The 26,123-nt window shown below is 44.9% G+C and overlaps 1 protein-coding gene across 4 annotated transcripts; it reads left to right on the top strand.

Annotated features, from left to right (window-relative positions):
* Nucleotides 1–342: 342 nt before the first annotated feature.
* Nucleotides 343–25,015, top strand: LOC136110566 (ankyrin repeat and MYND domain-containing protein 1). 4 transcript variants are annotated; one of them, XM_065854098.2, is made up of 16 exons: nucleotides 343–679; nucleotides 816–962; nucleotides 3,862–4,298; nucleotides 5,302–5,518; nucleotides 6,690–6,854; nucleotides 7,453–7,511; nucleotides 8,985–9,156; nucleotides 9,612–9,752; nucleotides 13,074–13,235; nucleotides 13,904–14,011; nucleotides 17,818–17,949; nucleotides 18,745–18,858; nucleotides 20,379–20,544; nucleotides 21,364–21,430; nucleotides 22,807–22,961; nucleotides 24,625–25,015. In XM_065854098.2, the coding sequence occupies exons 1-16, from the start codon at nucleotides 413–415 to the stop codon at nucleotides 24,789–24,791; spliced, it is 2,676 nt and encodes an 891-aa protein (XP_065710170.2). In that variant the 5' UTR covers nucleotides 343–412; the 3' UTR covers nucleotides 24,792–25,015. The 4 variants fall into 4 exon arrangements, with proteins under 4 accessions (XP_065710170.2, XP_065710171.2, XP_065710172.2 ...); XM_065854099.2 differs by having other exon boundaries at nucleotides 23,126–24,767; XM_065854102.2 differs by having other exon boundaries at nucleotides 545–679; nucleotides 4,151–4,298.
* Nucleotides 25,016–26,123: the final 1,108 nt, after the last annotated feature.

The following is a 26,123-nucleotide window of genomic DNA, read 5'->3' as shown; positions in this document are numbered from 1 at the left end:
TCACCTTACTGTATTTAAACACACCCCTTATTGTTAGAAGGTGCGCATGAATGGTGGAAATAAACATACCTGCTTTATAACCTTGCGGGTTGTAAAGTTTCATGACTTTATAGGTTGTAAAGCTGTTTCCGCGCGCCACGAGCAGCGGGGGAGCGGGCCCGGGCTCGGGAGCCGCCTCGCTGCCCCGGGCTCGGGAGCCGCCTCGCTGCCCCGGGCTCGGGAGCCGCCTCGCTGCCCCGGGCTCGGGAGCCGCCTCGCTGCCCCGGGCTCGGGAGCCGCCTCGCTGCCCCGCCCGCGCGGGTGCGGCCGCCGCCCGCCCGAGGGTCCCGCCCGTGGGAGCGGCCTCCGCCGCCCGCGGCGCTGGGAACCGGAGCGCCCGGGAGCAGCGGGCTGGACGCGGTTCAACTGGGCAATGCGGGGCGGGCCGACGGGGCAGCCGGTGCCCTCCCCGGGGCCGCGCTCCCCGCCCCGCTCCGGGCGGGCCCGCCGGGCTGCCCACGGCAACGGGGCCTCGCGTCCCGCCGGCCGGGCCCCGAGCAGCGCCCGCGGGGCTGCCATGGCGGTCGGCGCCGGGAGAGTGTCCAGCCAGCCGGCGGCTGAGGGCGGAGAGGCGGCGAGGGCGGGCGGCTGCGGCCCCTGCCCCGGGCAGGGCCTGTCCCGGGGGCCGGAGCTCCGCGAGGTAACGCTGCTCCGGGGGCTGCGCCGGGGCCTGGGCCGGCGGGCCGGGCCGCGCCGGGCGGAGCAGCCTTGTCCCTCCCGCTCCCGTGCCAACCTCCGTTGCTGTCACCACCATCATGTTCTTTTGTGGATTACAGAGATACGTGGGACAGTTCTTTATGGGCCACCGCCATGGGAAGGGAAGTTGCTACTGGCCAGATGGTTCCAAATTCACAGGAGGTCTTTATCTTGGCCATGTAGAAGGCTATGGGACCCTGGAATGGAACGATGGCAGGAAATTTCAGGTAACTGGAAAAATGCTGTGCTAATACTGTGATTTCCTTGCCTTTCAAAGTCAGCGTAGGTACAGGAGAATGTGAGTGTGGGGTTTTTTCAAGCAGCTCCCTTAGTGGTTTGGTTCTTTAGAGTAAAATTCTTGTACTTTGATCTCCAATGGGTTAGGGCACTATTTGCAAAGGCTTAGTTTCTGCTGTACTCAACTTCTGCATGGGGAAATATGGCAGGAGATTATCATAGCATTATAGAATCATTTAGGTTAGAAAAACCCCTCAGATCATCAAGTCCAGCTGTAAACTTGACACTGCCACCACCAACCCATGTCCCTGAGAACCTCGTCTGCACACCTTTTCAACCCCTCCAGGGATGGTGACTCCAGCACTGCCCTGGGCAGCCTGTTCCAATGCCCCACAGCCCTTTGGGGAAGAAATTGTTCCCAGATCCAACCTCAACCTCCCCTGGTGCAACTTGGGCTGTTTCCTCTTGTTCCGTCACTCGTTATTAAAGAAAAGAGACTGACACACACCTCGTTACAACCTCCTTTAAGGTCGATGTAGAGAGTCCTGGGGACACCGCTTGTGACTGGGTGCCAGCTGGATTTGACTCCATTCACCACAACCCTTTGGGCCCAGCCATCCAGACAGGTTTTTACCCAGCGAACAGTGCGTGCATCCAAGCCATGAGCAGCAAGGACATGGTGTAAAAATCTTCACTGAAATCTAGCAGACAACATCCACAGCCTTTCCTTCATCTGCTAGGGAAGTCACCATATCATGGAAGGAGATTGCGTTAGTCAAGCAGGACTCACCTTTCACAAACCCATGCTGGCTGGCCCTGATCACTGGGTTGTCCTGTGTGTGCCTTGGGGTGGCACTCGGGTTATCTGTTCCACGACCTTCCCCAGCACCCAGCTCAGACTGACAGGCCTGGAATTCCCTGGATCCTCCTTCCAGCTCTGTGCTGTGACACCATCTGTCCAGAACGAAAAATATGATGTCTGGAAAAGTTTTTCCTAGTATCAGATGTATAAGATTTCAGTATTTATTCTTCATCTTTGATGAAGAGCTTATTAGTTAGACAGTACTCTCAAGAGTCATGTTAGGATGCCAGCAATATGAAACTGGAAGAATATTTAATTTATTAAAGAAACTGTGGAGATAGACAGAAATCTGAAGTGTCTGGGTAGCTAGTTGTCTGGTTTATGTTGAGACCTGATCTTGCTTGTAGAAGCCAGAAATGTTGTTTTCTAAGAGCTTGCACTCCTTCTTTGTTTTCTTAGAAGTTTGAAAAGTCCCAAGCACAGGGGCACACTGCCCACCCATTCCTACAGATCCTTGGGTGCCTCTGCAGTTCAGAGAGTAGACAGAGAAACAACGTAAGAGTCTTTGCACTGAGGAGGTGATCTACAAGAACATAGCATTCTTGGTGAATGCTGATAACGTGGCACTAATTATGGATTTAGGAGAGCTTTAATTTGAGTATATGATGTATAATCTAAAGCTAGGGGAAAAACAGAGAAGCTTCAGATGATAATCATGCTCAGAATTTTATTCTTGCCAGTGGTTGTGCTTTTCTCCTTCTCCTTTGTAGCTAAACAGCTCAATGTGAAGTTGCTCATTTTTGCTTCGAATAGCTGGTTTAAGGTTGTGATAGCTCATTGTGGACCTGTATTGAATCAAATGTGTGATCCAGGTATGCATGAGCCAGCTTAGATTTGGTAATGCTCATGCCTTACCTACCAAACTAGATACCCTTGTAGGAAGACCGAGTCTCCTGTCTTATAGAGCTTTATTTGATACTGAGACTCTTCTGTTGGCATGTCATGCTTGCAACACGACAGATCCCCTAAATTTAGTTACCATTGTAAGAAAAGAAATAACTGTCATTTCCAGAATCTGTGTTTGTGCAGTTGTTTGTCAGACGTGTTTGTTTTGTTAGGTAAGAAAATCTAACTAAAAATCTGCCCTGGCAGCAGCATGGCTCAGTGATCTCTCGTGGTTTAGCCCGGCCAGCGGCTGGAACCACGTGCTGGTGGCTCATCCCTCCCACCCCCCGCCCCAGGGGATGGGGAAGAGAATCGGGAAACAGAGGCAAAACTTGTGGGTTGGCATAAAACCAGTTTAACAGAAAGCAAAAGGAAAAAGATAAAAAAGAACAATCATAACAATGAAAGAATATACAAAAGGAGGGATACACAATGTAATTGCTTACCACATGGCAGCACTGCTGCACAGTCTGTCTCCGAGTAGCGATCCCTCTGGCAGTGATCACGAACTGACTGCAACTCGTGCTTGGATGCGCATTTGCTGAACCTGACCCTGTCCCAGAACAACAGAGATCGGTCACCAGCCTGAGGCCGAACACAGTGGTGCTGCACTGCCCATCCTGGAGCACAACAACTGCCCCAGGCCAGAACAGCGGCCGAGCAATGAGCTCCCTGCCGGCTCCCCCGCTCCGCACTGAGCAGGGTGTCCTGTGGTGCTGAATAGCCCTTTGGCTACTTTGGGTCCAGTGTCCTGGCTGTGCCCCTTCCAGCTTCCTGTGGAAATTAACTCTATCCCATCTGACCCAGCACAAATCTGAAACTGGTCCAATAATAAAATTAAAATAAAATCTTCCTTGTGCCCTGAAACCATCAGGAAGTTTCATCTGAGCATTACATCCCACTGTAGTTAAGTTCAGGGCCTTCCACTGTTCTTGTGGTAGAAGGTTTGTGTTTGCTATTAAATGGACCGAAGTGAATGTGAGGGCTTTGCTGTTCAGTTTGGCTTCAGCTGTTGTCGCTCTCAATAGGAATTGGAGCAGTAAGGCCAGAACCAGCCAGATTAGTTTAAATAGAAACCAGACTTTAACTGTACAATTTGTTTGATCTCTGATTGATACTAATGAGTGTACTTGTTTCTTAAGGGGCTGTACAAATCCGATGAGCGATTTGGACCGGGGATTGAGAGCTATCCCGATGGCTGTCAGGACGTTGGCTTGTGGCTCAGGGATCATCTAATTAAACTATGTACTGAAGTACCTGGTTATTTTTCTCTCTTGGATTATCCAGCACACTACAGATACATTGATCACAATTCTGGAAAGAAGCATATTTCAGTTGAGGAAGACCTGTTTCTCCGTAGCTATAAACATCTCCCTTTTGATGATAAGGATATTTTTCCTGAAGGAGTCTTTGCATATTCTCGTAACACAGATCATCTCACTTTGACTCGCTCCTTCTTGGAAGAGTGTGATGCTCGGTATTTTCAGAACACCCCAGAGCTGCCTGAGGAGGACCCTTGGCCTGTTGCAAATGTGACCCCTCTGCTGGTTAGAATGCAGGTGCATGTTTATAAGCACAGGTAACTATTGATGATTTTTTTAATTATGTATGGGAAAATGATTATCCATGGGTGTTCATTATTTTTAAATTTACGTTGCAGGATAAAAGCTGCACTCCAGATTGTTTTTTATGGTTTTGCATTTACAAGTTGCCAGTAACGATTTTTTTTAAAAGTAAAAAGCAACACATTGATCTCTCAGTTCACCAATGTTGTGCCTTTAAGTTAAACATCAGCTTTATCCTGGTTATACCTATAAAAATAGTCTCATTACTCATTAGCAGTTCAGAGTTTTTGGAAGTCCAGTTTTGAGGGGAGTTGGGAGGCAGGGGCTGGAGGGGGCCTTTCTGACCTTCCCTGCTCTGAGGGTGGAGTGTCTTGCATAGAGGCAGAAATATGGAGAAGCGTAGTACAGATTGTCAAAAGCTCTGAAAATATGACCAGTGATACCTTTTTTGGTTGTCTTGACTCTTGTTCTCCTTCAAGGCCATGCAAAACAGGCTGCAGCAAGTCTGCAGCTTGCAGAAGTGCCAGCTGCATGGCAGTTTTTGTGTAGCTTGGTCCTTGTATGTGGAGCTGCTCTTTGGACCCACAGAGTATTTCCTCGTTCACTTTTTTGATAGGAACACAAGCTACATACACATATTTTATAGTCATATTTAAAGCAGATGATGTAAACTAGATCATAAACAGATGCCATGAGCGTGCATGATAAATTAGTTCACAGAAACACGTGGTAGTTAAATTTTGTCATTTTAATAGGTGTTTGATGGCCGGGCAATGCGTTAATTCCTCTGTGTCAAACATCTCTGTGCTGCTGCCAGCACCCCAGACACTGGTTTGCCTTTCTGCCATTGATGTAAGCAAGCTTACACTATCTGAAATAGTTTTTAGAATTATAGCTGACTTTATTTTCGCATCTTGCTCACTGACATATTTTATTCTTGATCTGTTTTTTCTTTAGCTGCCGTAGTGGTCTGAGACCTGGCTGCTTAAATGTGCCATATGTTTTTCTCCTTTCGAGGTGCTGTCAAGTGGAGTTCACTTCAAATGTCAACCTCATTCTCAATGGGGTCCGCGGTACTTATGGGCCTCCAGGCCCCAAGGAACTCGCCTCAGAGCAACTAATTAAGAAGGCGGCAAGAGGAGACTATGAGGGGGTCTGTGCAATTCTGAGGAACGGACTTGTTCACCCAGACATCGCTGACAAACACGGATACACAGCACTTGCTGCCGCTGCTGTAAGACTCTTGACTCTTTACCACACAATGAGAAAACTCCTGGTATGGTAGGCTGGGTTAATTTTTTCTCATTTCATTATATAGTATGAAAGGAACGTTCAGTAAACGGAAAACCAGAAAAGCGATGTGGCATGAGTAGTATCTGTAATGACTGGTATCCTGCCAAACCCCAAGGTAAATAAATAACCTAGAGGAAGCTGTTCAGTAAATATTAGAGATTATTTCAAGTGTCAGGTTTAATTCCAGGTTATGATTATGCAGTAGACTAGACCTGTGTTCTTGGATGTGACTGGGCCTTTATTATTGTTTTCTTCTAGTTGAGATCAGAGTCAGACAGAATTGTTTTGGTTTTGCTGGAAAGTGGCGGTGGCCAGAAACTGCATGCATGGATTCCATTTCTGCCCAGCTCCCCTTTTCCTTCGCACCCTTTTCAGCTGCCTCAGTACTCCACATTCATTGTAGCTGGACAGCAAAACCTAGATGATAGTTCAGAACACTGATTTTCTCTTGTAGCCATCTCAGTCTGTTTGCCTATTTGCTTCAGTTACACAGTTACATGACATTTAATATGAGAGTGTAAAATCAGCACAAACCCCAACAGAGTCTGTAACTCCAGAGTTTGCCTTAAGACCCTGATGTAGGTTTACTATTCAGACTCCATTCGCCCCTTGAAACTGCTTGTACATAGGGGTCTTTGGTGAACAAATTCTGCTAGATTACTGCTCCATAGCAAAGAGAACCAGCAGAACGAGGGTGCTGGGTTAACCATAGCGACACAAAAATGCAGAGTGCATAAGGGTTAAAAAAGATTGAGCTGCCTCTTCTCACACATGAGTATACTGATTGAAGCTGAGTAAAAGCTTAACATTAACAGATTCTTTGAGAAGAAAAGCTATCTGAAAGAAAATACCTCCTATAGCCATCTCAGTCACGTTGGTCTCTTTTTGTGCATGAATCTGCACTGAATTCCTGTGTAATCCAGATGAAAAATGCATGTTTTGAGCCCTGTGAGGCATGGTTCAGTATTGTGTTTCTGTTTTGTGGGAAATATAAATGGGAATTAGCTAACCAGTGTAGAGCCCCACCACTTTAAAACTGTGTTGTCAACTCTTTCCGTGTCAAAAGCTGGAAATGTCTGCTTATATGCGCAATATGTGTTTCCCCTCTACAGGTTCACTGCCACAATGACATTGTCAATCTTCTTCTTGATAGTGGAGCTGATGTGAATAAGTGCAGTGATGAAGGATTATCCGCCCTCTCCATGTGCTTTATTCTTTTTTATCCAGAAGAGTCTTTTAAGGGTAATATTGCTGAGAGGAGCTTGCACAGTTACAAGGTTCGTTTACTTATAATCTAAAATGACAGAATCATAATGTATTGTTTCCTGTAAACCGTAAACTTGCTTTTTAAATTTACTGTGTATACTCCCTAGTAAAAGTTAGAACTTTTGTGTATGTTGCACTCTGAAGATGCAGAATAATCTCTACTCCCCCTGCTCAGAGGACCAGGCTGTGAATTTCCTGTACAGGAGCAAGATAAAGTTTTTGTAGGAGTACAGACCTGGGAATGGGAAAGAAAATTACAGCAAGAGTATCAGAAATCATCAGCCAGCATGTGAAAACTGATAAAAAAGGGGTCTGGGCAGGAACTGTGTGGTCTCTGAAATGTTTCGGTGGAGTCTAGAAATGGAAGGGAACTGCTGAGACTGTCACATGAGGCTGGACAGATTGTGGCCCATGCCTTGAAGAAACTTGTTGGAAATTAAGTACCAAGTCGTCCTTGGTTGCTCTGAAGTTGCTGTTCAAGTTCCAAGAGCATGTTCAGTTGGTCGCCCATTGCTAAACTTGCGAGGCTTTTATGTGAAAGGGAGATGGAGCTGCTCCAAAATGCAAAATGCAAAATGTAACGTCTTTCTTTTTTTTCAAATCTTTAAGCGGAAGGAACAATCAGAATCCTCTGAAACAATCAATGTGGCTGAAGGCGCGATCTCAGAGTAAGTTCATGCACTACGAATGGGAGGCCAACTCTCAGAAACCTTTTAGTATACAGAAAGTAACAGTATTTCACAGAAATGTGCATCCATTGCAGGGAAAGATTTATGTGTTTGTTTAACTGGGCAAATCTTGTTTTCGTGTCAGTAGAAGCCGCTCACTGTTTATACACTCGAACGCCATTCATGGCAGCGGTGGCAGAGACTGCAGTTCAAAAATGTATTTCAAACAAAGGACGCGATGCTTGAACAAGACAAGATTCTTGTCAGCTGAGTATGAAATGCTGCTCAGTGTGCATGGACACTGCAGCGCAGTGTAGATGTGAGGAAGGAGAACACATTACCTTTAATTCTTGAAGTCTTGACCACATATGAACTTGCTCATTGTTTTCTGCCGCTGTCTGTTCAGTGCCAACTGAAATGTAGTCCAGCTGGTTTGCCTTCGTGGATCTTTGGAAAGGAAGTTTTGCCTTTTGCTTTTTGCTTTGCTGACAGAGCAGTCACCAAAGATGACAGAATTTCTGTGTTGGGTTTTATGGTAGTGCAGGTCATTTCCATATCTTAAAATTCTCAAACTGAAAGTTCCTGTTTGGCCTTCTGGCCTTCAACCATTACATTTCACTTTGATGGCACATCCTCCCACCTCCTGTTGTCTGAAATGTTGTGCATATCGCATGCTGTTCATTGGAGTGTAAAGTTCCATTAAAATAGAGTTTGTAGGTAAAACTGAGTTAACACCATGCCTGAAAAGATGAGTCTAGGCTGAGAACACGTTACGATTGGTTTTGGGTGATTTCCAAGTGCTTTTTGCCTCCTGTGTTTGTTTTTGTTTGTGTTTGGTGGGGGTTTTGGTGGGTTTGTTTGTTTGCTCATTTGTTTTTGTTGTTTTTTGTTGTTGCTTCGGGGTGTGTGTGTGTTGTTTTGTGTGTGTCAGACTGTTTTTGGGGTCTGTGTGGATAGTTTGTCACCATGAAAATGCAGATGATACTGTCCTAGTCTGGCATAGCTCCTGTTCCAGCACTTGTTTAAGGGAAACGCTGTACCTTTGTTTTCTTGGGATGGATGCAGGAGGTATGATTGAGGAAAGAACCTTCCAAGGAGTCTTTGACTGAAGGAAGGAGGAGTCGGTTTCTTTCGTTAAGCAAGTCTAAGACTAGATTTTTATACATGAGTGACTGGTGAAGGCACAGAGAACCTTGCCTGGCTTTGTCTGTTTCCACACAAGGGCTTTTCATGACCACAGGGCCTGCTGATACACTGCTGGGATACCTGGCTGTTCTGTCCCCTCTCCGGGTCATCCCATTGTTGCCCGGGGGCTGTAGGGCAGTTGTGATGTGTCCTGAGGCTGCTGCGTCTTCCCTCTGCTAAGTTACAGTTTTCATGTCTGTAACCTGGGGGTCATTTCAGTCCACAAGCTCTTATATTTTTCTTGGAAGGTGCTAATAAGTTATTCTGGTATTTTCCATGTCATTCTAGACGACAGAAGAGATGGGAAACAATCCAGCTGCTGCTTCGCCGAGGTGCAGATCCCAACACGTCCTGGGTCCCACCGCACCTTCTGTTCTTTGCTGTTAAAGCTGCAGATGCAGAAGCAGTGAAGCTCCTCTTGGAAAGGGGAGCCAGGAGTGATGTGCGGCTGCCATCCAAGGTTTTACTGGATTATAATTCATAATGTGGGATTCTAGATGTGTACTGCAGCTTCAGTGCCCTACTGTAAAATATGTTGCTTGTCAGAATCAGCTTTAGAATGGCCAGAAAGCTGTTTAAAGCAATTATCCGGTTCGAAGATATTTTTCTAATAGAAAGAAGTCAAAGCTCCTTACTCTCCATGTATTTGTTTCTTATGTTTCATAGCTGCCAGGCTTGTGAGTGGCTGGGGAATAGTTGTGAAGCTGCTCCTCAGATTGGTAATAGCTGTTGTAGTGTCTAGGACCTTTAGTGTTCTACAGTCCTGTAACTCTAGGCTCTGTATTTATGGTGGCTGTTTGTGAGACACAGCATGCGGGAAGAGTGAGCTTGGGCTATTCTTTGAAAAAATATGTCACACTGTTTAAGTGCCGCTTGTGATAAACAGGAGTCTTAATGCAGTGTTTGTGTTTTCAGTTGGGGGGGTTAACTCCCCTCCACATAGCCGCCTCAATTCCTGGGCAGGAAGGGGTCCAGATAACACAGCACCTCCTGCATTCTGCCCCGGATCCTAATGTGAGGGCAGAAGATGGAAATGAGATATACGGCCCAGACAAGGTATGTTGGTTTTTGAGCTCATCTTCCTTCAGCTATTGAAATTCAGATTGCACAGGACCTAAGCAGGGAGTTGAGATTCCTGCCTGCTTGATTTCACAGTGAAATCTCTGTATTCCACCACAATAACTTAAAAAAAAAAGTAAATTAAAAAACAGAAAAATCCACTTGAGGTCTATAGCATTGGCTTGTAGTAAACATATGTTCTGGTGCTCCAGAGCATTTTGCTATAATGCTTTTTATATGGCAGAGTTTAGAAGTCTCTTGTGTATAGTCTGGTGCAAACGTCTGAAGACACGACTACAGGAACAGGTCTGTCTGTGATGGGATTTGCTTGTTTCATCTCTGTGGAGCTGACCTAATACTTCTTTTTTAAAATGTTCCCTTGTTTCTCTTTTCTCTGAACCCAGGCTTTCTCTGCCAGGTTCCTGCAGCACTTGCTGTGCCTCCAGGTTGCAGAAGAACGTGCTCTAGACCTTTTGTTCGTGTAGCACCTTTGAGTTAGAGTTACCATTTTTTAATAATAATTCTCTCCTGATGATGGAGCTACACCAGCAATACCTACTTTTTCTGGCATTTGTTAACCTAAGAAATTAAGTTGCATTAGCAAGATCATGTAGTCACAGCACAGCTGAAAGATTGGAAGGGACATCTGAAGGTTGTGTAGTACAATGGCCCTGCCCAGAGCAGGATCAATTCTAGCAGGTCACTCAGGATCTAATCCAATTGAGTGTTGAGTAACTCCAGGGGTAGAGACCCCACAACTTCTCTGGACAGTGTGTTCCAGTGGCAATGCTTCTCCTAATGCAGCCCATGCTGACCTTCTTTGCTGCGAAGGTGCACAGGTGCTTTATGTTCAACTTGTCCACCAGGACTTCCTCTAGAAGGTTTTTTCCATCTGGTCAGCCACCAACAGGCACTGGTGCCTGGAGTTATTCCTCCCTAGGTGCAGTGGAGGAATACAACAATTTCCTTTTGTTGAATTTAATGAGTCCTCTCTGCCCTGTTCTTCAGCCTGCCCAGGTCCCTCTGAAAAGCAACACAACCATATTGTGCATTAAACCCCTCTTGCCAGTTTTGTATCATCTGTGTACTTGCTGAGGGTGCACTCTGTTCCTAGCACTGAGGTCAATAAACACCATGTTAAATAGTATTGGCGCCCGTATCTGCCCCTGGGGTACAGCACAGCTGGATTGCGTGCTGCTGATCATCCGCCTCACTGCCCAGTTGTCTAGTCCATACTTCTTCAGCTTGTCCATGAGGATGTTATGGGAGACAGTGTTGAAAGCCTTGCTAAAGTCAAGGCAAAAAACAAGTCACTGCTTTTCCATCTTTCACTAAGCCGGTCATCTTATTTTAGAAGGCTATCATGCTTGTCAGGCATGGAATCATAGAATCAGTTTAGTTCTAAGAGACCTTTAAGATCATTGAGTCCAACCATAACCTGACTCTGGCACTAAACCATGTTCCTAAGAGGCTCACGTATACATCTTTTAGACACTTCCAGGGATAATAACTCCACCACTGCCCTGGGCAGCCTGTTCCAATGCTTTACAACCCTTTCTGTGAAGAAATTTTTTGTCATACATAATACAATCTGAACCTTCCCTGGTGCAACTTGAGGCCATTTCCTCTCATCCTATCACTTGCTACTTGGGAGGAGAGACCAACGCCCCCTGGCTCCAAGCTCCTTTCAGGCAGTTCAGAGATCAGAAGGTCTCCCCTCAGCTCCTGTTCTCCAGCTGAACCGCCCAGGTCCCTCAGCCGCTCCCATCACACTTGTGCTCCAGCCCCTCACCAGCCTCTTCGCCTCCTCTGAACTCACTCCAGCACCTCAATGTCTTTCCTACAGCGAGGGGCCCAAAACTGAACACAGTATTCAAGGTCGCGCCCCACCAGCACCGAGTAAAATGGGATGATCACTTCCCTAAATCTGCTGGCCACACCATTCCTGATACAAGCCAGGATGCTGGTGGCCTCTTGGCCACCTGGGCACACACTGGCTCATGTTCAGCCGCTGTCACCAACACCCCCAGGTCCTTTTCCACCGGGCACTTTCCAGCTGCTCTTCCCCAGCCTGCAGCATTCATGGGGTTGTTGTGACCCAAGTGCAGGACCCGGCACTTGACCTTGTTGAACCTCAGGCAATTGACCTCAGCCCAGCGATCCAGCTGGTCCACCTCCCTCTGTATGGCCTTCCCACCCTCCAGCAGATCAACACTCCCACCCAACTTGGTGTCCTCTCCAAACTTACTGAGGGTGCACTCGCTCCCCTCATCCAGATCATTGATAAAGAGGCTAAACAGAACTGGCCTCAGTACTGAGCCCTGGGAACAAAACGTGTGACTGGCCCCCAACTGGACTGGACTCCATTCACCACAACTCTTTGGGCCTGGTCATCCCTGCATGGTTTCTACTTTGCAAATACACGCTGACTGCTTCCAGTCACCTTCTTATCTGTAGTATGGCTGAAGGTGGCTTCTTAGATGTTTTTCCATCAGTTTCCCATAGGCTGAGGTGAGGCTGACCAGCTTGTAGTTCCCTGGCTCTTCCTTCCATTTTGCCAGAAACACAAAGTTCTTCAGATACCTCCCCTGCTTGCCATGACCATTCAGAGGTAACCAGAGTGGCCTGCACTGGCACTGACAGGTCCTTGGCATCCCAGCAGGTCCCAGTCATTTAAAAAAGGAGTTGGCTTATGTGACTAGACTGATAAAATTTGTTATGACAAGGAGTGAGGTGAATGTTTGCATGATGGGGATTGAGATGGTTTTGTCAATTTGTGTTTTAGTACTTTCTTCTTAAGTAGTAAACAGGATAACTTAACAGCTATTTATCAACACTACTTAGTTACAGAATGCCCAGTCACAGTGTAGGCAAGATTTACTTTCTCAAATATCACTTTTGGTTTATGTATTGATCTGGTGGCCCTATATTCATAGACCTTAAGTGAATGATGTGAATGAGCTTGACTCAAGGCAGCCCCTTTGTGCCTGAAAACTACTGCTTCTCTGCTACTCCCTACACTGTGTTATTTGGCCCAGTAAAAGTTATTAACATCTGTCTCTCAAATTTGTCTTCCCTAGACTTCTCCAGTGGTTTTAGTGGTTTTACTAAACTGTGCATTGCAAAAGCAGTCTAGCAGATGAGACCTGAATGTAGAGAACAAAGTAGAAAAAGGGTGGCTGGGTTTTTTTGTGGGGCTGAACAAGTCTTGCTCATGATTGAGATCCAGACCAATGCATGACCAGGCAGGTTTGTTTTCTCTTAAGTTGTCCTTAAACCATGTTGCAAAGTGCACATCATCTCACTTTGATTCCTCAGCCTCAAGCCAGAGAAGCCAACGTGACAGGTGGTGTCACTTTGCAGCTGAAAAATGAAGCAGGACCACCACGAGAGTACTTTTCCTCCTATAGTGGTCCTGTCCCTGAAGAAGGTGGAAGGAGCGCATTGCACATTGCTTGTGAAAGAGAGGACAACAGTGAGGTAAGATCACAGCACCTGAGGCTCTGCTCATAGCCAGGAGTTCTAAGCTAATCTCAAATGACATAACTTGGCAGTGAAGACATTTCATCGCTGTGTATGGAGCTGGTTGAATACCAGAAATAGAATTATTTTCTACTGAATTATTAGCATTGTATTGCTTAATGAGCTGTTAGAACTTTAGGAAAAATGATTTCTTAAATCTTTGGAGTTCTGCTTGGTAAGAGAAACTCCTTTAGTCAAGATTCCGTTGGTTAATTGGCTCTTAATCATTCACAAGGCCAATTTGAAGTTGTACAGACTCAGCATGCACTGACCTCTGTGCATTTGATTTTGTACCATAGTAAGATTCTTCTAGCTTTGGTATGAATACAGTTGAAGAAGGGTATTTGAGAGAAGAGACCTAACCGTTCCCTCTGGTGGCAGGATTAGTGAGATTTGATAACCTGGTTGCAAAGAGGTTTCGTGTATAACACCGCTGTGCTTGGCGTTCTCAGTCATGAGAAAGTGGGTGTATATTTTTACTCTAACGTCATAGTTTAGGTGAAAGGTTTGAATGTGGTTTATGGGGCTCATTGTATTGATTAAAATATTATAATTACATTTAATATTAAAAAGTTAACTTTATTATTATCTAATTCTACCTTTTTCCATCGCACTTCCCTACGAAGCATGCCAGAGACGTCATCCGCCTCCTTTTAATGCATCAGGCAAATCCAAACACCTTGTGGAGTGGCCATTCACCACTTTCCTTAGCAATTGCCAGTGGGAATGACTTGGTGAGCATCTTTAAGTACTTTCATGTTTTCAGGTGTACTTATCCGCTCAGGTCTGCTTCTCTGATGACAGCCAAACTGCATAATGAGTAGTGCTTGCAATCTTACATTTTCAGTGAAAATAATAAAGTTCTTTTCTTTCAAACCTATGGATGTTTCATAAGCTGGACTAGAGGAATCCTAAAGGACTATAGTATGAGGTAACCAGAAATATGTGGGTAGAACTCAGGATGGACTAGCACTTGGAGAACTGTGTTCATTTTATGAATCACAAGAATATTCTTACAGGCTGCCTCCCTGCCCAGAGCAAACCAACCAAACACTAAAACACTTGCTTCTGGGCATAAGACAAAAGTGTAGCCATTGATGGTAAGAAGTATGTTGCTCTATGAAAAGCTTAATGATCAGTCTTAGGAAGGATTTGGTTGTAATGAGGTTCAGCGCTCCATAGATGCAGTTCATGCAGTAGAATTTGGTGTGTGAAGCTGGCGTCTGTCTCCCCGAGCAGGGAAGGGACAGGATGCCCTGCTGCCCACACTGGGCCCATACAGGCAGGTCCACAGCAGCCAGTGTGGGGCAGGAGCAGATACACAGCCAAAGTGGGTGCTGAAGCACACGTGTGCTCTGCGCAGAGCTCCGTGTGTCCCGGCTCCTCTCACCTTCTTTGTGGAAAGCAGAGCAGCAGAACGCTGGGGGGAGTGGCCCCTGGCTCCCGCGGGGCTCAGCTCAGCAGCCAGCGCTCAGGGCCACGGCAAAAACACCTGTAAGGGGGCAAGCGGGACCGGCTGTAGTTCAGCTGAAAGGGGCAGGGTAGGGTGTGATTTCTGCTTCCCTGTTGACTTTTCTCTAGCACAAAAGCACACATATAATCCAGAGAAGCATTCTGCTGGAAACACAGCCATGAGCAAGGCTAGGGTGAAACCTTTTTCAGTATTTTTGATGAAATCGACATTCTACCTTTTGGTCTGCCACTACAAAATTTATACTTTGCATAGGATAAATGGTAGAACATAACAGAAAATATGTATGATGTGGTTGTGATTATTTTAATTATATTCCTTTCACTGGAAGGGTATCAAATACCTATAAAAATAAAACTGGATGCAATATAATATGGAGCTAGAGTGGGGACTATGGAAGGGGTTATAATACTCCTATTTGTCAAAAAATAAGACAGGGTCTTATATTAATTTTTTGCTCCAAAAGATGCATTAGGGCTTATTTTCAGGGGATGTCTTGTTTTCCATCAACAACAATCTACGTTTATTCTTGAACAAATAATCAAAATTTATTCAAATATAGTCATGTCATCACATTCTGGAACTCTCCAAACCCTGAATTCCATCGTGAATTTCTTGTGACTCTGTTTCCTTTAGAACCATTGGCCCAAATCTCTCACGTCTGTCAACAGTGGTTTCCTTAAACACACACCTCTTTTCCATGTCACCTGCTCATAGCACATTGAAAACACAACTGTCGTGATTTTATCCCATGACCTTCACCCCGGTCACCACCTCTCGCAGTCCGGGCTTCACAAAGTTATTTCTGATTATTTCCCTCCATTCTATTTTCAGTGTAGTCATTAATTTCCATGTGCAATTGCTCCTTGAAGAGCTTGTTTATTGCAGTATCAAGAGTCTGGAGATGGGCGGTCATTCCCGCGGGAATCTTTATTTGGTTGTTTTTCTCTCTTTGAGAAGGTCTTTGTGTCCTCAGCCGGTGTGTGCTGGCTGGATCCCAGACTAGCAGAGCTCTTTGGACACCTTGCAAAACAAGCAGCAGCATTAAGTCAGCCCGGTTCCTTATAACTGCTTGGGTGCACCTTTTTCAGTTTCAAGAATATAAATGCCTGAAACACTTTCAATCTTGTCCTTCTTGCCCTCAGTAATGATGAGAGGTGGGGCTTTATTTCCATCCAGATGAATTGCCAAAATACAAGTAACACGTGCACTTTCATAACCAGTGGAGGGAACGTAGACTGAGGAGGCACCCGGGTGGTTGGCTGTCGTGCAAGATCCTTGGCCCATAAACTCTGCACTTTCATCCACAGCAATCCTGGTGGAAGGTTGGTATTTAGAAAAGCCGATGCCATCAACAAAGCACTTGAATGCAAGTGCACGTTTAGTAACTTCAGCATCTTCCGGCTTAGACAGTGTTGTTGATCGACTTAGGGCCAGTTCCCATTGCTGGAGGGACCGTCCAGCCAGTGCTGCGATGCTTTGAATTCTTCTGGGGATATTTCTAACTGTGGTGCCATTGCAAAGGCAAATTCTTTCCCATCAGCCCTGCACACAACCAAAGCCTTCGCTGATCTGTGTGTTGGCACTCGCCAGCCTGTATTGTTTTGGTTCTTGTGGCATCTTGTGAGTGCGATTCTCTTGGGGGTGTCTGTTTTTCTTGGTGAAGGTCTGTCTGTCCTGCTGCATTCTATTGCCAATTAATTTTACTTTTTTACATGTGTAGCTACCTGGACACTATCTAAATTGACTTTTTTATGAAGTGTAACCATGGCTTATTTTTTGAGTAGGGCTTGTGTTTTGAGCATCCTCAACAATCCTGAAAAATCACGCCAGGGCTTCTTTTCGGTGTAGGTCTTATTTTCACGGAAAAAGGGTAGACATGGCTACAACTGTATACAACATAAAATAGATTCTGTACCAAGTGTTTGAACCCAAACCTTTTTCCTTACACTGTCTTCATAATTTTTAAGACAGTTTTGGTCTTTTTCTGGGCAAAAGTGTTTCAATGTCATGTTTTTGAATGAAATCAAAAGCCCCACGTCCAACTACTTCTCCTCCTTCACCGACCTTCTCAGAGGCTGATGTCTGATGAAGTAATGATCTAATAAACTCTAAGTGATCAACCTATCTGTCGAGGGTTTAGATTGCAGGGTGACAATCAAACCCTGGCAGATGTGTTGTCAACCTCCTCTCCCTCCCACTTCCCCCTTTTTGCCCCTCCCTCTCCCTCCTTCCCACTCAGCACAGGCAATTGGGAGGGAAAGAAGCACAGAGGGGAGAGAGTTGGAAAAGTTCAAGATGTTTTACTGATGCTACTGATAAGAATAGAGAAAATAATACAAAATATACAAAACCAATCTTGTAAGTCTCAGCAACTGCAGAGCCAGCACCCAAAGTCCTGGATCAGACTCTGCAGCAACCGGAGCTGGATTCAGTCTGTCACTGGCCTCAGTTTGCAGGGACAACCAGCAAGGTCCTCTCCTGATGTCGGCCATGAGCAGAAGGGAAAAAAGAAAAAGGGACGAGATCCTCGTGATCTCCCACTTTTATATGAAGCATTCACGTGAATGGAATGTTATACACAGTTGGTCAGTCTCTTGGTCACTTACTTATCAATAAGTTTGCATTCCATTGCTAGGTTTACCAAAACATGTGTCTGGTTCTCCAGGAAAATGCAGCTAATATGAAGGCTTTAGCTGACAGGCAAAATTCACTAAAAGAGAAACTTATTTTTTTAACAAAACCACGACACTATCTAATCATTATCTTTATGCAAAAGCATTTTTAAAATACACTTTATGAATCAGACGAGGTGATTTTCATACTTCTCTCTCATGTCTTTGACGCTGCTCACACTGAACGAAGTGAAAGCTGCTGTTTGGTAGTTTAAGCTTATGTGTGCTGCTGAACTGCGACAAACACCAGCAGATACCCACGTGTGCTGTGCGAAAACTGTGAAGCTTTTGGTTCTTGGCTGATCCGGAACAGGGTCTCACTTTCATGCTGTAGAACTATCAATAGCGATGTCTCCGGTCAGTAATGAGTCACATTGCGTGTGCACATTTGCAGGCGGTGGTCGAGCTCCTGGAACACGGGGCTGACCCCAACCTGCCGTTGAGCAGCGCGGTGGGAAGTGCCCTGTGCGCGGCCGTGAGCACAGCGTATGAGCAGCAGAGAACAGCAGCGCAGAGGATTGTGTTGGTGAGACAACATCTGGAGCTTGCTGGGGTTTTTTAAGCTTCAGGAAATCAGAGATTTTTGTCAGTGCACTGAATCCCAGTTCTCTTTAATGAGTAAGCTTATTGTTTTCCCAGAGCAATTAATTTGTGTCTGTTCCTGATGCTGTTTGTTTCTGTCCTGAGGAGCAGAGGTTTTGTGTGGAAATTCATTTTCATGTTTGAGTAAAGAGGATGATAACCTCCTTTTCTAGAAGAAGAAAAACTACATTAAAGTCAGATGGAATGTTTGTAATGCCCACAACACCGTCAAATCTGACTGTTGCTTTGTTTAAAAACTCAATTAGCGTCCACGTGAAGAGAAACACGCTGTGTTTGGTTGTTGCTGTGGAGTGGTCAATGACAATGCACTTTCTCATCTCCGGTGAGGCCAGTGGCCGCGTTTGGCCTCTGCAAATCTGGGTTCTGTCCTCAGCCCAGGCTGATCTCGGGCGTCAGGACGCGGCAGCTGAGGCTCCGGGGTGGAGCCGGTTCCCCCGCTGGGTTCTGTTCTCCCCCTTCCTCACTACTTGTCCCAGCTTCATTTGTCGCTGCAGGATTGGGAGATACCTAGAAACAAATAGCAACTGCCTGCAAGAAGGTTTTACCTAAAAAAGAGATATGACAATTTGTCATCAGCTCTAAAGGGACAAAGAAACGTGTGGTTCAGTGCACAGAACAGTCTCACAAATAGAGATGAGTCTCTGATGCCCGGTCCTGTCTCTTTAGCTGTGGGAAGGTTTTCTTTTTACTTGGATGTACAACAATTTGCTTTCTTCAGGTTGATAAACTGCTTGAAGCTGGCGCCGATATCCTTGCACCGGTTCCTCTTCGGGAAGGACAGATCAGAGCTGTGGGAACAGCTGTTGACTATGCCTATTTTAAATATTATCAGGTATGACTTCCCCAAGTACTGTGCATTCCCATCCATTCAAATACATGGCCTGTTGTGTCCTTATTAATTGTCTAAAGCCTTCTGCAGAGGCTTTCATGAAAATTGGCTTTTTCCCTTCATTTGTTGTGAGACTTGGTTCAGCACCAAGAGCAGCATTAATCACTTAAGTTTGAACACCTCTAACAGTTTTGCCTGTGAAGACAATCCTTCCTGTCACACATTATAGAAAGATTCCATCCATAACTGGACTGGAAAGAGATAACCGTAGTCTCAAACCCAGGCATTAAAACCAAAAGTCACATGTGTTTCTGTGAGGCTGCAGTCAAATCAGGTGAAGTTGTTATGGCTTGTATGGTATGTTGTAAGCTCTGACAGGACATTATTGATCAAACTTGAAAATAATGGATTTTCTAAATAAAATATATATTTAAATAAACGTATATAAAAATATTAATTATATGATATATGCTATACATTGTACATAAAATAACTAATATATATATTTAATAAATAAATAAATGGACTTACTAAAGTTGTCCTTAATCACTTGTTAATGCCTTATAAAAAGAATCTTACTATGAAGTATAACTAATAGATTTCTAACTTTTTTTCTAGATATATTAGTTTAAAAAACGTTTTAAAGGCCTGGGATTGTGTGACACTTCTAATCAGAACTGATATAAGATTTATTTTTATAGCTGGCTTATTAACAAGAAAGCTCAGATGGTAAGCACATCGCTTACCTCTGGAGTAGGAACAGTTGTTCCTAGAAGGACAAAAGTAACGGTGCACCCTGTTCGTGGAGCAGCCTGGCGAGCGCTGAGAGCTAAGGGGGGTTTGCATCTCACACCGATCTTCTGCGTAGACATTAAATTGCGATTTCTTTGCTTGCAACCACAACTGATCGTCAAACAGGAAAATAAACTAAGCTCTTTATAGCTGCAATCACAGCTCAAACTTGATCACCATACTTACCTTCCTGCCTTGCTCCCAGACTCTTGCCTGTGCTCTCCTTCCTGGCACTTGCTACAGGGAAGCGGCTTGGGCATTGAGGGCCATAGCCTGCGCAATCCGTGCCCTCTGGCTGCTCGTTCCAATACATTCTGTGGTTCTTCCCGAGGTGCTGGGGAGGAGCTCTGCAAAACGAGGGCAGCATCCCCAGGGGACGTTCAAGGCCAGGCTGGACAGGGCTCTGAGCAACCCGATCTAGTTGAGATGCCCCTGCTCATTGCAGGGGTTGGACTAGATGACCTTTAAAGGTCTTTTCCAACCCAAACAGTTCTATGGTTCCCCCTTGAACAAACGCTTGAAAATTGTTTAGTTGTTGACCACTCAACAAACTGATAAATGGAACAACTTGAATGTCTGACCTGGACACGTCCTGTGCCCAGTGTCACTGACTGAGCTCCAAGCCAGGACCCAGCAGGGATGATGCTTTTGGAACAGCTCGGCTTTAACTCAGAAGCACTTGTGTCTTAGTGTTCCCATGCACCGGGGGATTAACTCCTGGCATGTTGCAGGATACGAGAATTGCTCACACACCATACCACGCACTGTCAGCATCTGAGCAGGAGGTTCTTCAAACACGCCGATCGCTGCTGGAACACATTACAGTGAAACTCCGTGAGTGTGTCATCCTGAAAGAGAAAGAGTGGGATCAAGAAAAGTTGAGAAGATCCAAGAAATGTGAGTTCAAGTTTCAGAATAGCTTGAGATTAAGTGTACCATCACCTGCTATGAAGGGGAATCTATTGTTATCATTCCAGTGTTACAATCTGAAGAGGTTACTCCTAATAAAATCTGCTCCCACATATGTGGTAGGGGATGCAGAGGTTCTGTAAACATTAACAAGGACAAGACATTGTGAAGAAAATCTAAGTTCAGTGTCTGTCAGCTGCTTCCTGGTAAATCCCTGCGCAGGATTCATTACCATGTGTTAAACAGCGATTGAGGAGCTCGCTCCTCTTTCTATACATCTTCGTATTTGGTGTGGGTAGCAGGACATCTATCAGGACTGTGGCCATCTACTGTATTTTAATTCCTTATGGCAACTTGCTGCCATTGTATAATATCAATGCTCTTCTGCTATTAGAGTAGCAACAATGAATACACAAATTAAGATGATTTGAGTTACATTCTCAGTAGTGTTCAAACATCTGATGGAATCAGGCTTAGTCCAAGTGTCCGAGTACCAGACTTTGGGGCAGAAGGTGTTTCACTTGGGAAGTGAACCCTGAATATAAGATCGTTACCTTTGCAGTTCAACATCACCAGTGACTCTGTGGCTTGTAAGGAGCAGGAAGTAAATTATCTGTATGGTTCCTTTCTCTTGGCTGTGATGTAGCAACTTGTCTCCTTTTTCCTTGGCTTCTGAAGCTTGTTGGTGGAAGATGTGTTTTGTTATGTATCTTCAAATGTTACATGGTGGACAGAGCCAAGCAGACTTTTAGTGAAGGTGGAGAATACTGATTTTTGTTTTCCCTCTGCCCTCTCGTGTTGGTGTAGTGGATTCAGCCGTTCACACACGTGTTTCAAAGAAGAAAGGAGGCAGCCTTTGTGTGGAAGAAGTGAGGTAGGGCAAAGATACTGCACCATGCGTTGTCTGTTCTTAGTCACCGATACTACGCCTTGTTGTTTTTTTGTTTTTTTTTTTTTCCTCATTGTAACTATTGTCACTGTGCCCTTTGTCTCCTTTCTCATTTTCCTCTCTCGTCTGGGCAGACTCACTAACTGCTTCTTTCTCTGCTCTGATCACATCGCTCCTTTCCAGCTTCACACTTTGCCGTGGGAGTCCGCACAATATTCTGTCTTCCCGTGGGACGCAGTGTGTCCTCGTGCTTTAAACCAATTAATGACATCAGTAGCTTTGAGTAGCCTGCAAATGATAAGAAATAGACCCACACAAATTTTGTGGCTTGCAATTCTCCAGAAATTGCAGGAACAACTTGTACAATTTGGGTGCTATTCTTGGAACTGTGTATTAACAAAAGTTCCAATAATAATGGAATACTTGTCTCAAGGATACTGAGCTCTGTATCAGTTTCTCCTCCTGTGGGATGCTCACAGGCTTCTGAACTTGGTCTCAGTGTTTGACTGCAGAGAAACTAACACAGGTGTTGGGAACTGGGGCACGTTTGAAGATGGTAATTTTGAGGTAGCATTTTTGCTGAACTGAGATGGATCAATAATAGCATAAGATGCAGAAATAGCCAGAAGAACAGAACTAAACAGAACTAAAGTAAAAACTGGAAGGTTGAAGTTGCACACAAAGATTTTACAAATAGATCTCAGGGATGATGCACAGAGACTGATGAAACCTCGGTGAAACTTGCCAGCTACTGGGAAAGCATTTGTAAATGCTTTTTAAAAGGCTGTAAATGCACAGCCCAGCTTGCACTTCACTCTGACACTGAGTTTCCCAGACCCACTGAACACGTCAGCCCAAGCGCTGGGTTTGATGTTCCAGCTTTGGAATAACTGTTGCAGTGCAGCGATCTGTGAGTGTCCCTGTTTGTCTCTGCAGGATTCCAGGGGGTTCTGTGAGGGCTTTTTTAGGTTCACCATCAGGGCTTTGTTGTCTCTGGCTGTATGTAGTCTGGTCTGCCTCTCAGTTTGAAAGGGCCACCTCCAGACCCAGTGTCAGGAGTGCACTGAAGCACGGCAAGCGTTGCTGCTCTGTGGCAGTGAGGGGCTGTTGGCTTGGCCATGTTCTCCACTAGGACACTTGGCTTTTCCGGGGCTGTTTCTGGGGCTGGTTTTGCAGCGGGTGTGCAGCCTGTTCCTCACAGACTCCTGTGCTAAACTACAGCGTACTGTTTCTTTATTGTTGAATATTATTTCTATATTGTAACCATTTTGATTTAGTTTTACCGTGATCTGCAAACATGCTTGAGAAAAACCCTAAACAAACAGTAATGTGCTTTCATTTTACAACCACCTTTGCTCTAGACTACCGTTCTTCAAGTACTGCTACCAGTGTGGCCGCTCGGTCGGTGTTCAGCTGTTGCCGTGCACACGTTGTCACGAAGTCTTCACCTGCAGTGAGACCTGCAGAAGGAACGCCTGGAGCCAGCGGCACAGGCAGGAGTGCTCGGGGTCGCTGGGTAAGTCTCGTGTGGTTCCTGTGTGGGTGCAGCGGTCTGTGTGTGTGCACTGACCTGATGTCTCTTCTGTGTAACGGACCAGTAAAAGGTGTTTTATGGAGGAGCATAAATAAAAAGGTTGAGTTCATTCACTCGAATAGCTGTGTTTTTTGTAAACCCACCAGCTTTAGGAGAGATGCTACTGTGTCGTTACTCTCAGTTTCAAGAGAGAAGAATCTTTGAGGTGAGTACAGGTCAAAGGAAACACTGAGTTACCATCGACATCAATAGACAACATTGCAGGGCGAAGGATCACAAGAGATCGCAGAAGCTAGGCAGAGTGGAGTTTTCTGTACCAACTCCTTAATCATCTCTGTGTGTATATTAGAAGATAAATCAATGAGATTTCTGGTTTTTATGCATTAAATTGTTGATAACACATTACTGTGATTCTTGGAAACCACACTTGTGCTGTTAAAAATGAAGCCACATTACACACATCACACACTACATAGCAGAAGACTAGCATGATAGAAATTATACTATTTTAATTATATAATTATATAATAGATTGAATGAGAAATCTGTCACATGTGGAGAGGGATGCAGAATGGCTGAAAAGCACTGACTGCCTGGTATGGAGCTTTTGAATTGGAATACATGTAAAACCTTGTGTGTTGGGGACAGTGAGGTCTGTCCCACTGGAGACAAGTTATATCAAGCATACATGCTGACCAGTAGGGGCACTGAATAGAATCACACTGTAGAATAGAATAGAATAGAATAGAATAGAATAGAATAGAATAGAATAGAATAGAATAGAATAGAATAGAATAGAATAGAATAGAAATAAAACTACAAGGACAAATGGTAATATGGCAGCTGTACACTGGAAAACTTAAACATACAAAAATTACATTCATTCAGAATGCAGCATTTTACTACCTTGTCTTTAAAAAGACAGGGTAGGGTTACAGCTGGGTTATACTAGGATGTTAATTAGTAATTACTTAAGTCACTGCTTATTTTGGTAGTAATCCCTTTCCTGTATGGCAAATGCCAAATTTCATTCAATTCAAATTCAGTGAATTAAATTCAGAACAAGTGTGAATGTCTTTCTGTAGACACATTTTTTGTCAGCAATGAAGACATTTCTTTTAAAGTAGTGTCTTCTTTTCCAGTTAATTTTGAGGTAGAAAGGTGCTTTGGTCGTTTTGTTGTTGTTTGGTTGGTGCGTTTTGTTTTTTCTCTGCCATGTTTATCGTTAATTTAAAATGACCCGAAAACCCCTGACTCAGACCAGCTGGAGCAACTCGGTCTGTTGCTCTGGGAGCCTCTGGTGCCCTCTGCCCTGTTTCCTCATTCCTGTGCTTTTCACTCTACGGAAATGTGATTAACATTTATTTCATACCTTATGAGCAAAACTCTCCATGTTTGAGCCCTGGTGGGATTAATAAATTCTCAGGCATGTTTACTAGAAGAAACAAGTGTCATTTGCAATTCCATGTTGAGCCACAGCTGCCTGAGAGTTGTGTCTGGTGAGGCTGTATTTGATAAACTGTCCCAAAATGGGAATTTTCTCAAGTCTTGTCCCGGCTTCCAGTTTATTATTCCAGAGAAACCAAAGGTTACCCACAGAAACATGGGCGGGCTTGTTGTTGCTTTTATTTTATTTGTTTTCCAGAGAAGAATACAAGTCAAGTAGCTCTGGACACGAGCAGGGCAGGATTGAAAAAGAATGTCACTGGCAAAAAGGGGGAAAAGGGAAGAGAAGGAAAAGATGACAGAAGAGGTGGAAGAAAGGGTAAAGCTGGGACTGGAGGAAGAGAGCGGCACAGGAAGAACAACTGACTTGTTTCGCATTGCTCCTGCTGTTGTGAGGACAGGTTTTAATACCACTGCACTTTGTGTGTTGTACTCCACTTTTATTAAAGTGAAGTGATCTAATGTGATGTGTTCTGAGAAACTACACCCAAAGCATCTCACTAAGATACCGTGTGCGCTCAAGGACGATAATGCCATCAAAATGCAGTGTGTGTTACATATTTAAATAAATGTCTTCAATTAGAAATATAGTGAACCTCAGATTGATTTTAATTGTATAATGCTACATATATGTTTTAAAAAACAATATTGCCCATTATTAAACTTCATTACGACTATTCCCTCCTGTGGGAAACACAGGGCCTGTTTGGCAACTGGACTTGCTCTCTAGGGAGTTATTTTGCTTCATGGGGGGGCTCAGATCTGGGATCCTGGGGAGAGTCTGCTGAGGACTGTTCAACCCTTAGACTGTTACCCCTTGATTTACTCCACATGGGCACTGACAGTCCTGCCAGGAAAGTCTCCGAGCATATAAAATGTGACCATGTGGCTCTGAGGGTGGGAGTCAAGGCCAAGGGGGCCCAGATGGTTTTCTCCTTGATCCCAGTGGAAAGGCTTAGGGAGGAGTGGATGGGTCTTGAAGTTCAGCACCTTGTTGTGCAGCTGTGTCACTGACTGTGGTTTGACTTTAAAACCACAGGACCCTACAGCGGGTCAAGGACCGGTGGGGAGGGGTGGAATCCATCTGACAAAGTCACCAGCTGGCCAGCTTGAGAAGACTAAGAATAATAGGAGGGAGATGATGACCCACATTCACATGAGAAAGTGGTGGACTGGTCTGGCAAGCAAAGGTGTAGATTGATGTGGTTGAGAGTCTTCCAGGTGAACAGAGCGGGTGGAATGGGGCCCACCCGCAGAGACGTGCTGAGAGGACACCGGGAGTAGCTCATCTTGTCTTGAGAAACCAGCGCGACTGTTGCACCCCGTGGAGCCCCAGCCCACAGCGAAAGCCACACGCTCGCCCAGTGGGACGAGGCAGGATTGGGAAGCTAAAGGCAACCAGGGTTGAGGTAAGAACAGTTCAATGGAACAGTGGAAAAAGAAACAAAGCAAAGCAAACCAAACCCACCAAACAAAAAACCCCACCACAGTAACAACAATGATGAAAGAATATACAAAGCAATAGATACACAGCACAACCTCTTGAAGACAAGCTGCCAAATTCATGTATACTGTGATTAAAAGATGTACCCATCATGAACCAATCGATACGAGATCAACGCTTTCTGACCACCTGCAAAATGAGGGGATATTTTTCAGGTTTTAGATCCTTCTGCATGACAAGAGGGAGACGGAAGA

Source organism: Patagioenas fasciata, chromosome 20, assembly GCF_037038585.1.
Source record: "Patagioenas fasciata isolate bPatFas1 chromosome 20, bPatFas1.hap1, whole genome shotgun sequence".
NCBI classification, from domain to species: Eukaryota; Metazoa; Chordata; class Aves; order Columbiformes; family Columbidae; genus Patagioenas; species Patagioenas fasciata.
The sequence above is the reverse complement of the archived record's forward strand: the minus strand, read 5'-3'. Positions and strand labels throughout refer to the sequence as shown.

Bases quoted from the DNA above. Each gene is read 5' to 3' on its own strand.
- LOC136110566 (XM_065854098.2), top strand. From the start codon at position 413: ATGCGGGGCGGGCCGACGGGGCAGCCGGTGCCCTCCCCGGGGCCGCGC. The intron at 5,519-6,689 runs GTAAGACTCTTG...TCCCCTCTACAG, and splicing joins CAGCACTTGCTGCCGCTGCT to GTTCACTGCCACAATGACAT. The intron at 22,962-24,624 runs GTAAGTCTCGTG...TTTGTTTTCCAG, and splicing joins GGAGTGCTCGGGGTCGCTGG to AGAAGAATACAAGTCAAGTA.